This window comes from Aythya ferina (assembly GCF_964211825.1).
Source record: "Aythya ferina genome assembly, chromosome: 1".
NCBI lineage: Eukaryota > Metazoa > Chordata > Aves > Anseriformes > Anatidae > Aythya > Aythya ferina.
Genome location: NC_140296.1, coordinates 63,520,150 through 63,533,860, shown reverse-complemented (window position 1 = coordinate 63,533,860; position 13,711 = coordinate 63,520,150). Strand labels below are relative to the sequence as shown.

Sequence of the window (13,711 nt, the reverse complement as noted above, 5' to 3'; positions counted from 1 at the left end):
GGTGTTCAGAGGGTGAAAAGTTCCTAGCTGTATTTTCTACATGGCCTGTACTTGCAGGCTACTGCGCATCTTTAAGATACAGTTAAGTGGTCTGCTGTCAGCCAGCAGCAAAGGTTTCCCCGTAAAAGCCTACCTACCTGAAGAGTCCTGTTTGTAATTTGCCAGAAGTTCAGCAACCCAAGCGAGCCACTAGAGGATGCTGTGGTGCTGTTACTATCCAGGTGTATGGCAGCAATGAATCCTTAAGATGTAACTTTACAAAATGGGAAACTTTCTACAGTCTTCTCTCCTCAATGAAAGGAAGAAAGAGAAAGAAGACAGAGTGCTGGGGACAGGCTGGGAAGTAAGAGGAGAAATTTTGTGAAGGGAAACAAAGAGCAGTGGCCTAAAATAGCATGGCAGAGATGAGAACCTGGTGACACAGAGGAAACTTAAATGAGGAGGTAATGAAAGTGATAGGTAAAATGAAGAGCCTGTAGCATTTGTCCTCCTTTCTCATAACCTTCCCTCTCCCAAAATAATGAAATAGCCTGGTTTTAATGAAACGGCAACAACTTTCTGTTATACAAACAGCAGAGATTCAAAGGCAGCTCTGCTGCCCTATTCCCAGGCACCAGAGCTGACATCCAGCAAGCTCCGTCAAAGAAAGATGGTACTAATCCATATCACCTGCAAAGATGTCACTAGAAACGCATTCTGTAGGACCAATATAGGCAACAGGACCTTCTAGAACACTGGAACTCAATGCATTGAAGACAAAGCCAAATTTTAGGGTGTTACATTATACTCCCAATTCCACCTCTGTTTCACAACCAGCGTGTTAAACCACACAGGAAGTGCAGCCTTCTTGTCATCGCATTTTTTAAGTGCAATCCTTCAGTTTCTATTCAACAGCAGAAAGAAGAGGTTTGTTGGCAGGAGTCCTCGGACATTTCTCTTGTCCATAAGAATCAAAAACATACAAATGACAATGGAAAGACAACAAAAATATAAGACAATATAAAAACTCATTACATTGAGTTTGTCATTAGCAGAACACCCAGAAAGTGGCTGGTTTAATCTGTAATGTCTTTCATCATAGAAGGAGATGAATTTAAAGCTTTTGAATTATTAAATCCATTCATCACTTTAATATGCAAAAGCAAACTTGCACTGAGCTTGCATGTCAGTTATAGCGATGGTCCAAAAGTTTGAGCAGTGAGCTTGTTCAGCAAATTCAAGTACTAAAAGCAAGTCACTGCTGAAATAGGTATTTCAATAATTAGCAAATTAGGTAATTGGGTAATCAATTATTCTTCAGTCCCCCGTTTTTTCCTAAACTAGAATGATCTCCAATATAACCATTTCTATTAATTCATTTTATCCTTAACCAACCAACACATTGTAGTATCAAATCATCCAATAAGCTTCATGTTTTCTTCTACATAATTAAGATGTGCCATGAAAACTCCCCAAACCCACCTTCAACTCTAGAAACGCAATCTAGCATTACACAGGGTCAGGTTGGTGCCACATACCCTGAGGATCATGCTTCTGTGTGACTGAAATTACGCAAGTCACTGACAAACTGGGAAACATCGGGGAAAAACACTGCATTTCAATCAACAATAGAATGCAATTTGGGAAAAAACAGAACAGCAATCACTGGAGAACCACCAGCAAACCAATGGAGACTACAGCAGTTACAGCTCCTCCACCTTGCACACCAGAGTCTTGCTGAAGGTTCAGTTCTGGCAGCTACATGGCTGGAAACGTTCGACTCCTAAGTGTGTGCCTAGGAAAGGCTCCAAGAGACCTGCTTGGAAAGAACACTGTCAAATCCCATAATGAATAGCACCCCCAGCTGCTATTATCCATAATGAAAGTTGATTTCATTTCTAGTGAAATCCTGCTACTCTAGGCTCAGTATGCATTTCATGATTCTGGTTATATCATTTGATTCTAAATTAGCAAAATTTATCACTATTTAAGTCTCTTCAAAGTCACTATGGACAAAGTCACACATGGACAGCTTTTGGAGATACAGAACTGAAAAGCAAAACTTCCCTCCCATACCAAGACCCAGTATCTTTGGTCTAAAATAGAACTACTAGGCAAAAATCTCTCAGTGCATAATTCACAGAAATTCCCACTATTTTTCAAGGTAGGTTATTTGGGAAGATAATCCAGGATTACTCCTCCATAACATATCTAGCACAGAGCAGTGCTCTGAAGAAAGCGAGAAAATACAACTCAAGAGGGGAATGTGACCACAGCTCCCCTTAGGTACATCACAGTCACTGATTTACAACCAGCAAAAGAACTATTTGAGTATTTGTTTGTTTTCTCCAATAAAAAAGTAACCTTCTGCCAAGTAGGGTTTAAGCCTTTGCTGATGGGAAAATACACTTAGTTTTCAGGCCTTATCAAGGTACTTGTATCAAGGTATTTTGATTTTGTTTTCCACCTGATAACATTAAAGGAAGTTATGCATCTTGAAGTTGAGAATCATGAGAAGAAGAAAATGGAGACAAAAAATATGTTAACGTCAGGGCTGTTTGAAATGCTATCATGATCTTAATATTTGATTCTGAAGGCTTTCTTAATCGTCTGTAACTTCACAATTTGAAGTTGCTTTCCTCTTCAAAGAGACGTTGGCTGTGTATCCTTCTGTAAGCTACACAAAGAAACCTTTACTATCTGAAACAGGTAACAGGTATATTACTCTTTGTGCTTTTCACATTTCAAGAAAACGAACAATAACATAATAAAAATAGCTTCTGGTGCTCCACATAGCATTTAGCTGTAATGATTTCAGTTCCAAGCAAAAACTTTCATCTCCTCCTTTGTGGAGAACACAGGTAGAAGGTTAAAGACCACTGGGTAAATCTGTAAAGCTGCTAATTTTAACCGTGGACGCTAAGTTTGAGTAGAGACCTCAGCTACCACCTAGGATCTAGCATATCACATTGTTCAGAACCTCTAAGGAAAAGGAAACAACTGAAGAGCTAAACATATCACTAAGTTAGGTTTGGCCACCAGCAGGCGAATGGAATGGGAATTCTATTTTTGTTTTGTTTCTAAGTAAAAACTGAAAAACTGGAAGTCAGTCAATTGGGAAGTAATCTTTTTGCTGGGACTAAAGTTAACCTGAAACAAAATTTGCTAGAACTGTAGAGACTTTTGAGAGTTCAATATCTTACTAGCTAGCTAATATTTGCAATCTCTGAAGTTATGCACTAGAAACTTAACACCCTTACAACGAAAACAACATTTCTTCCCCAGCTTTCCAGACTTGCAACTCTTTTTCTTTACAAAAAACTGGCATAAAGTTATTCACTACACCTTTAAACTATAAAGAGAAGAGTCTCAAGCAGAACATGGACAGAAGGACAGGGAACCTATAAAAGCATGACCGGGTATAGAAGCTTGACTAAAATGAGACTGAACAAGTACATGTCCTATGTCTGTCAGGCTTAACCTGAGAGGAAGGTCACCACCACCACACTGAGATAAGCAAATACAGGGAACAGAAAGCTGCTTTTGTGCCACAGAAATACCTTTTCTGTCTTGCTCCTAAGTAAGTGAGCCCAATTTGAAGCATTCTTTGTGTTTTTAAGTATGCTCTGTGAGAAAGAACTGAAACAAGAGGGGGAAAAAAGTTGAGATAAATGGAAACAAGCATTTGCCAAAAGGTATTTCTCAGAAAGCTTTAAGTTGCTAACTGCAGATTAAGACCACTAAAATGATGCACAGGACTGGGCGTGACAACAAAACATTAGAATTAGGTCAAAATACACAACATTGGTTAAAGAATAGGAGTCAGAATGGGACAGAGAAACAAGCCGAAAACATTGGCACTGGAGGGGGAAGACAGAAAATGAGCTAGAAAATCAAATGGAAATGACAGATGAGGTGCAGAGGTTAGAGAAACTGGGAGTCTCTGAAGAAGTACAGGAAACACAACTCATGAGAACCAAAGAGAGTTTTAACAGAACCAGGAGTTTGGATCCCATGCAGAGAAAGGAACAACATGGGAACTGAGAAGGTATTTTCACCTTCCTATTGCAAATTAAGCTATGACTGAAAGGGTAAATAAGCTGGCACTCAGCGCTGCAGTAAAGACAAAACTAGGGAATGGAAATATTGGAAAGGAAAAGTATTCCCATTAGAGCACGTTTCCTCCCAGAGCATGTCAAACTCACAAGGAGGATGCCTCTGCTGTCTGCAGGCATTTGCAAAGTCAGCTAGTAAAACCACACGCCTCTGGTGCAAACTGCACCTAGATGACCACCACAGAATGACAGGCCCTGGGATCTGACTGTCTACATGACAGGCCCCATGCCACACCATTTTACTATGTGTTGCTTTAATGACAACGTAGGAGGGGAGGTCACCTTATGTTATTATCAGGAAGCAACACACACACAGAGTGAAAAATTAGCATGGCTATGAGATGGAGAAAACTAATAATCAGCAATAATGCTGCTTAAACAACTTCACTTCTTCTCTCCCCCCTACCCACATGCAGATGTTACTCGAAACAAGATGATCATACACTGTTTTTCCCATCAGACTCTCATCTCATTCAGGGACTGGAGCAAGTATGCTGTGGGAATGAATCATCATATAACTTCAGGAGCCTATTTTTATGGGACATTTTTCACAGAAATTAAAAGGCAATCAAGAAATACAGTAGAGCACTGCAGGAAAGGAAAGAGGGTTCTTAAATTTAAAACATTTGAATTTCATTTTGCAAATGAAGTGAGAACTATGCCTCACTGTACAAAGTAGCACAAAAGAACTTTCAAAGTCAGGCTATGGGAGTCTGATCTGGCAAAATTCTCAGATGTGTTACTTCACTGCCTCTGAGCAGCCTTCATCAGCGACAGTTATCATACCACATCCTCAGCTCACAGCAGCACCATGAAGATAAATGTGCTTGTCAACCACTTGGCAATGACCTGTACCATTGAAACAAGCTTCCCAAAGAGTAAACTGCATTATTAGCACCTTAACCTATGCAAGGTGTAGCCAAAATGCTATACATTAAAAGACCTGGATCACACAGAAAACCATGAAGATTAATAAAAATTAAACAGGTTAGCAGCTTGGTTAAGCAGTGTCAATCTCTGCTCTGAATACATGCCCCACTGGTACTACACACACGCTGAACCCTGACTACAGACAGAATGACACCTGAGGGAGTCTCTGTTGTGGAATATGTCAGGACCATTAGCTTTTTTTTGGCTGTTTTTCTAAACAGAGTAACACCCCTAGCAAAGATTAAACGAAGAATTCATTTTGAAGAGAATCAAATAGTGCCTCAATCTAAGTAGTCACACAGATAAAATATACCAAAGGAGTTGAAATTATTATACCGGATTGTTTCTTAGGGTAATGAATTGCCCAAGCGATACAATCCTTGCATGTGTTAAAGCTGGAGCCCCCAAACTAACTGCAAAGCTATAAGAAGTAATACTGAATACAGGATTCCTAAGGTGAGTGTGACCAAAGCCATGGTTTGCCATTTCTACTGCAAAATGATCAATGAAAATCCCAAGTTGCATCCTCTTGTCCACAGTACCACACACGAAGAGGTAGCAGCAGCTGCCACTTCCACAGCTAGCTCCCAGTGCTGTTCTAGATTTGACCTCAATGGACTTGTTTTCCCAACCAAATCAAAATCTTTCGGAGTAGTTTGTTCAGTAGCATCTGAACACAGAACTCAACAAGTCACGTTAAGCAAGACTCGTTCCAAAGCCATTTGCCTCACCAAGTTCCCTATCAGTGTATTAAAAGGCTACAGCAGCCCGCACCATTTCCTCCTAAGTCTGCGTAACCATTACTGCGATGCAGGGAGGCTTAGCAACTGTAGTGTAACTAGACAAGTAGCTGGCAGGCTTTTGGGGGACACAGACCACTGTCAACCTTTAAGATCAAGTTGTTCAGTCACTGAGAAAAACTTTGAGAATGTTTAGCAGAGATTGGCCCATTTTTCCCTCCCGCTTTCAATTACCCACAATAAATCTCCATTAAGTGATATCCAAGCAAGCAAATACAAACACTAGTCCCTTGTGTAACTTCACTTTTAAAAGCTGGCATTTTTGCTCAGCTTGGGAAGATATCAGCACACAGTGTATTTATTCAGTAATGCTACAAATAAATAAATATAGAAAGCCACTACAATTAACTACACATACAATTAATAAAGATGCTGAACACTTAAAAGCTATAGTAAAATAACTTATTTCTGCAAATAATGTAGCAAGGTGATAGGTAACTTCAGAGTTGCTATTTGCTGTTTAATAAATACAAACTAACAAGGAAAGCAAAAGACACTCTTATTGTGTAGTTACAACCCAGAAAGGAGAGTTTAAAGATCATTTTCCTTCTGTGTTCTTCAGCAAGGGCTATTTTAAAACATTCTAACAGCATTTGAAATCCTAGACTGAGATGCCTTTTTTTTAATAAGACCTGATTTCATATTACTTCATCTTCAGTTTACCAACCTCTGAACATGTCAGGACTGACTAAAGTCAAATAGAAATAAATGAAGATACCGAGAAGTCACTGAACTACAACAGTACAAAAAAAAAAAAAAAAAAAGGTGCACAAACCACTTGAGATCCACTAAAGGTCTGATTTATCTAAGCTGTCTCACTGCTATTCCCAGTACATAACCAAAAATAAACATAAAAGGAGAAACACATGCTGGTATTTTAAAAGGAAGCCTGCAAAATGTTTTGAAAGGTTTTCAATACTTCCTAGATATTCAGAGTGCATCATGTAAAAAAGATTCTCAATCTATTCCCTAACTCCATTAGGATCTTTTTTTAAATCTATCCCAAATGTAACCTTCTCTTACCATGAAGACTTGCTCAAATGTGTGATGGACATGCTCCACATGAAAGCAACCAAAAGCTCAACTTTTGGGGTGTTCCTGCAAATTTACTGGTAGGGAAGCAAAGACCTACAGATCTTTCCCTAGATTTAGCACACCTATTGACCTAATCAGGTAAGGCTTTAAGAAACTACAGTTTGCTGTTTTCTGGTTGGTTTTGGTTTTTGATTTTTGTTTTATGTATCTTTTGCTTAAATAATATTTAAATAATACCATGAAATTACATACCCAAATGTATTCTGAATACTCAATTAAAATAAGCCATCAACTGTAATCCCTGTATCTCTAGAGCTCTGAGACAGCGATGTTAGACCAGGTGCTGAACTTTGTGCCAGCAGAACTTCCTCCACTGTGTCTTTGGGACTTACACATGTGCACAGGGTTTCCTTTGCAAAGTTAGATATCTGGACTGTTTCTGGTATTCAAAGACATCAATAAAGGCACCATTAAACACTGAAGACAGACAGTATGCTTTATGCAAACTAGAGATTAAGAGAAAAAGCCCTTAGAAAGGGATTCAAGAAAATGATGGCAGTAAAATAAAATAAAAGAAAATCCCATTTTAGAACCAGTTACCCCAAACCATTGCTACCTATGAAACAGTACCATGTGTGAGCTTTCCAGATGAACAGCTCTCAAGAAAGAAAGATATTTCAACCCATGAGAAGTTCTGGAGACTACCACTGGTGTTTCACTTCAAAACGATTGTGCAGTTGAAAACTAATTTACTGTTTCATGTTCTTCATTAATGTTTTTTTAATTCTTTTTCATGACTGGGAACAGTCCATGCAATAAAGGTGAATAACAGAAACATCCTAAGCACCTGCCACTATGTACAGAGTATTTATTTATGTAATTAATGCATTTCAATACATGCAATTTTCAACTTCAGAAGGAACCCTACTCACTCCTTTTGTCTAGTCCTGTTTTTTCTCCCACCTGGCTGCAATACCATGCATTGGACAGCAGCTTTCTAACAGTTTCAGTGCCTGAAAGCGACCCCTGCTTCTTCTCTTCCATTGTGTAATGAGTCTTAAGGAAAAGAACCACAAGCTTCTCTGTATGGCTGCTTGAGGGGCCTCAACACAGTTCACTTGCAGCAGAAGTGGACAGAAGGAGAACCAGAAACAGAGTCATACCACAAGCTGGATCTTCAGCTACAGTATAGAAGCTGTTAATTGAGTAGTGGTGGTGTATCAGCTAACCAATAGACACTAAAAAGTATGTATCATCTGAATTTTCAGGTGATTCTAATATATGACTGAGCACAAAAACGGTCAGCAATTAGTTCTCAATTATGCTGGGCCCCAGCAAGCTAATCCATGAATCCTGTGAGCAGCACAAGTCAGCTGAGCACCTTGGCACGTTCATTTGGCTCCTCCAGCTCCGGCCTGCAAGGTGCCACATCTGTAAAAGTAGTGGAAGAGTTTAGAGGAGACTCGACAAAGACTTCGAGAATGACACTGATTATCCAGAAAGAGGATGTGGCTAAGCTGGAGTTTCTGGAGATGCTCTGCACACAATGACAACCTCTGTCTCGGACCAAGAAACTTCCCATACGCTGTTGTCCAGTGCTCTCAAAGATGTACACGGTGCAAATGTACACATCAAGCTGTGCCCAGCTCTACTGACCTCAGCTGAACACCAGCTGTCATTCTGCCTCTGACAAGCAGAGGAATGATCCTACTCCCGTGGTGCACACATTCTTCAGATACTGCAACCACTGTTCCCTCATCCATGCATGTTTTTTTTTCCCCACTGTTTCTTTAAATTGGATAAAAAAGTCAAGTCTTTCTAGTAACTAAGCTCTTCTGAGCTGAATATGGTACTCCATGCCTGGTTCTGTCTGAACCCGTTCTCAGCTGCACACAATGCTCACACACTCACAACCAGAAATGGCTACACTCATTGCTGTTACCAGACCCCACTGGAAAATGAGTTTGCTCCTTTTTCCTTCTACATTGATTGCTTTCTACATCTCCTACCCTTTATGTAACAGTCCTCCAAAATATAAGATTTGGCATTCCCACAAGTACTTCAACCTTCACAAGCTGGTATTTATCTATTTATGTTACTGTCAATGTATCCAGCTATAAGATTAGTCTCAATTATGCTCTTAAACTCAACCTACATGCTCCTAATTAAGGTGCTTTCCCTGCCCCCCCATGGATTCCTGACCCTGGCAGAGGAAATCAAATAATTTTGCCAGAAATCAATGCTTCGTTGCTTATTTTCCTTTTATTGTACACTCTGAAGAGCATTAGAGGGATACGTTTTAAAGTAATATTTAACAGAATTTAGACTTTGGTCAAATATCTCGTAAACATTATCTTGCCAGCTTACCTGATCAGTACTTTTGTAATTACTTAATCCTTTTTAAAACCATTTTCTTGGGTTTGCCAGTATTCTCCAATCGAGCTCCCCTTTTGTTCAATTCTCCAAAGAAGCTGCCTGCCATCTTTTAATAGGTACGTAACCTTTCAAACAGCTGTCTCAAGCGGTAGCTCTTATAAAGAGGCTTCAGCAGAAAAGCTGGAAGTGAGCAACCGAAGGAAAAGAAACGCTTCTTTTCCTGTAGCAGGTGGGAGGAGGGGTTAAGTAGAGGCGCGTTATCTAGTGGAGCCCTGGCTCCACACCTTCCTCTTTGGCGGGGCCGCCTGTTTCACCAGGCGCCAGAGCAGGCACTGGACCCAGCGGCACAGAGCGAGCGTGGCACACACCCCGAGCCCGCGCCCGCTGGCTGCAGCGCACCGAGGTGTGCTCGGCCACGTAAAGGCCACCTGAAGACCAGACTTAGGGTATGAGCAGCACAACCCGTCCTTACCACAGTTTAGCCATTTCAGCCCTGAGGACAAAAAAAGGAAGGAAGGGGTGGGGGCATTCATCAACTGTGCCATCTTCTTCGCCACGGCATCTTACAGTCAGCGACTGCACTCGATAGGTGACACAGCAGAAGCACAGGCCGCTCATCACAGCAGTATTTCCAGGTCAAAATGTGTAAGTTTGCAGTGGAGCAGGCCTTACAGGCTTAGTATCCAGATATTTAGTGGTACTTTCCCTATCGCGATTAATTCCACTGTTTCACGAGGGAAAGAACTGGGACTTGGGACAAAAAAAAAAAAAAAAGAATTATTCTTCTTTTCCCTTCTGAAAAGAAAACTATATATACATACCAATTAGCACCTTTATTTTCTAGCATTAAATGAAACCTAAGGCAGCCCATCATCAGACTGGGAATTTAAAATTTCCCAGCTTTCATTACACATTTTAGACTTCGTGTAATGGTGGGCATGCAATAATCCACAACAAGGTAAGCAGTTCACCTTTCTTCCCTGAGGCAGGATTATATATATGTGCAGAGGTTTTTAAGAACAGGTTAGACAATCCTTCAAGATTTCATACTCTCTACCTACCCTGTTCCAGTGCTCAAGAACTCTTTACATTTTACCTACAGTCTGACCTAATTATCACTTTTCCATATGCAGCTCATGTTCTACTCTTAGAAGACACTGATAACAGCTGTTTGTTCCTATCTATAGTATCTTCTTCCATTTCTGAAGTTTATTACCATGTACACTATTTGTCCCTTAACCATTCTGCTTTGTAGAATAAGCTAGAACTTTCAAAACTGAGGCTTTTCCTTAAATGTCTTACTCTCATTATGCTCCCATAGACTTTCTAGGACCTTCATCTGGATATCCAGGTGCCAGTACATCTTCACGTAGCTGATCTCTCCTCCAAATGGCAGTATTAAACAAATGTGCTCTAATATCCCCATTACTTTGAACTGCTGCAATTTCATCTCCTGTTCCACCACTCCTCTTTCGTTTTCTTCCCGCTCATGTGGCCTTTCATTCCCTGAACCCTGCTATCTGTACCACACTTGGCCACCCTTATCTTTTACAAGCAAGCTTTGAGTGACTATGTATTTCTGGTTGCGTTTCTGCAAACTAAGATATTTTTCAGTTGCCTCTAAACAACGAAAATTCTCTACAAGATTAATTTCTTAAAACAATCACTATTGCATGGTAATTCTCACTCTGTGAAAGCTACAACACTTCATATTAGATCATACCCTGCTGTTTAAGAATGTCAGCTTGTTTACTTTTGCTTTTGTTTTTAAACTAAGAGGAGATATATTCTACTTTGCATATGGAATAGTATCTTGTCTCTTTTTCAATAGGGAAATGTGAAAGCCCAGCTGCCTTAGGTAGTAACAATGAACTACACCTTAAATGCAGAACCTGTTTAAACAGTTTTAAAAAGAAAAAACACTGGAATGGGTAAAGACCAAGTTCAGGAGGTAGGCCACAGAACCAGAGCCACTGATCTTGAAGTGAATGGTAATGAAAGTCAATGATGAAAGTCCCCAAAGCCTGTTCTTACTGGCACTAATTAGCATTTTTGGTAGATGGAGATGAAATGGTGAACACACATGGAGACTTCCCTGCCCTGGATATATGATGTCCCATCGAGCAGTAGAAAGGCAATGCTAGCCAACAGCGACACTTGCGTTGTGACTTTTGTCAACAAGTAACAATAGAACAGTTATCAACAACAACCCCAACACCCAAACAGAATATTCTGGGGGTGTTTTGAACCCCAAGTCATTTTAGTGTTCAACATGAATATACCTAATGCCAACGACCCAAGTGCTTTTATGGGGACAGCGAATCCTTAAGATTACTCTGAGACAATAGCTGCAGATCTGAAGCTATGCTGCTACATCTAGAGAGAAACATAGCCCTGGCTTGATGTGCAATGCACGGAGAGTAAGTTTCATATATTCACTGATGTCAACTACTATAAAGGATGACCTGTTTTGCTTCTGTTAATAAAAACAAAAGCAAAAACATGCTATTTGCTATGCTGCTCCATGTGACGTGCTATAAATATACTTACATCTTTTGCCATGTTACCAAAGACTAGAAACCAATCCTCTTAAAATCTTGATGGCTGCAGGACACGGAGACAATGATGCTATTTTCTAGAAAGCAAGAAAAGCCAACATCAGCTCTAAAAAAACAGGAGGAGGGAAAAGTTTGTTCCCCGTTTAAATCAGCGCCTACCCCCAGACACGTTCTGCTTTGGGAAGAAAGAAGCGTTTTTGAGGAGGGGAAAGTTTTGTGCCAGCACCGGCCGGCCCCCCAAGCCCCCCGGGCCGATCTGACACGTGGGGCGCGCCGCCTCTGGGAGTCGCCCTGGCGGGGCGCCCTTCCCCCGGCCGAGCCCAGCGGGGGCAGCGCTCCCTCGGCCGCCTCCTCCTCACCCCCGTTGGCGGCAGCAAGCAGGCCTCGGAGGGGGGAGTCGAGGACGAGGACGTCTCCCCCGGGGGGGCCTTCAGCACCTCCCCCCTTCCTCCTTTTCTTCCTCCTCCTCCTCGCAGCGGGCGGCAGAGGCTGGCAGCGCCTCGGGCAGCCCCCCCCTCGCTCCCTCCTTCCCTCCTCCCCCTCCGCGCCCCCCGCCCAGGGCCTCACCACCCGTGCTTAGCCCTGCGCCTCCCTCCTCCTCCTCCTCCTCCTTATGGCAGCCAGGGGCCGCCCGCATCGCTTGGGGGGCACCGAGAGCGAGGACGAGAGACGTGGGGGGGGCACGACAGCCTAGGAGGGCACCCCCCCGGCTCTCCCCATCCTCCCTTCACCCACCTGAGCGGCCGAAGGCGGAGAGCGCCGGCTCCATCCCCCAGCCAGGGAGCCGGAGCGGCACGGGCAGCACCACCACGACCACTAGCAGCACCAGGAGGAGCAGGAGCAGCAGTGCCAGCAGCAGCAGGAGCAGCAGCAGCAGCACCCCAGCACCCGCCGCGCTGCAGCGGACGCTCCCCACTGCACATGTGCGGCGGCGGCGGCGCGCGCGGGCCCCGGCGGGAGGGGAGGGGAGGGAGGGGGCAGGGGCGGAGGGAGCCGGCACCAACGCTCCCTGACGAGACCCGGGGGGGGGGTTGGCGGCACCGCACCAACGGTCGCAACCGCCCCAACGGCCGCCGCGGGGACCCCACCGCGGGTCTCCCCCTCGCTCCCTTCCCCTCAGGGCTTTTTGGGGTGAGGGGGGGAGTTGAGGGGGTCCCGGTGAGGGCTGCGAGGGCCCCGTCACGGCCCTGCCCCCCCCGCCTAACGCAGCCGTGGGCTCGCCCGCGGCCCTCGCACACCTGCGCGGCCCCGCCGACGGTTGGAAGAGAGGAGGGAGGGAGGGGGGGGGGCGTTAATAACCCCCTCCACCCTTTTTCCCTTTTTTTTTTTAATTTTTAAATTATTTCTATTATTTTCGCCGTCATCGCCCGTTAGCCCAACGGCCGCGGCGGTGACGGTTGGGAGGTGACGGTTGGCGGGGGGGGGATTGAAACTTACACTTTTGTGCGTCCCACCGGCGTGACGCTGCGCGCTGACGTCACGGGGGTGTAGCGTGCCTTGCACGGGCACACGCCGAGCGCTCCGGGCCGCCCGCCCCGCCCGCCCTCCCTCCGCGGGCACGAGGGAGGGCAGCGAGCATGCGCGCCGCTTTTCGCGCCTTTCCCCTCGGCGCCCCGCCTCCCCGCGCGGGAAGCGCTGCGGGCGCTGCGTGCATTGCGCTGCCTGCACTGCTTGCACTGCTGCTGCTGCTGCTGCTGCTGCTGGTGGCGGCGCGCGCGGAGGGCGGGAAAAGCGGCGGCGCTCTGAGGGCTGCCCCTAATGGCGGGTGGGGGGTGGGGGGGGTGCGAGGCTCTTCTGGTGCCTCACGCCCGGCGTCTCCACAGCCCGGCCGGGCCCTCTGTCACTGCCCTGAGCCCTCAACCACCCGCCTGCCACCAATGTCACCACTAAGCCATGTCCCCAAGCACCAGGCCCAACC

At 44.2% G+C, this 13,711-nt stretch overlaps 1 protein-coding gene across 4 annotated transcripts in view; it reads right to left on the bottom strand.

Moving 5' to 3' along the window:
* Positions 1-13,323, bottom strand: part of TFDP1 (transcription factor Dp-1) — a 41,291-nt gene extending 27,968 nt beyond the window's left edge. For 2 of the 4 annotated variants that reach the window (XM_084495594.1, XM_084495596.1), the window contains exons 1-2: positions 13,231-13,323; positions 11,786-11,870 (exon numbers count right to left, since the gene is read on the bottom strand). In XM_084495594.1, the coding sequence (XP_084351720.1) occupies positions 11,786-11,797 (12 nt within the window). In that variant the 5' untranslated portion in view covers positions 11,798-11,870; positions 13,231-13,323. Of the gene's footprint in view, positions 1-11,785; positions 11,871-12,528; positions 12,758-13,230 lie in introns of those variants that run through there. The other 2 variants (XM_084495593.1, XM_084495595.1) reach the window with 1 other exon arrangement.
* Positions 13,324-13,711: the final 388 nt, after the last annotated feature.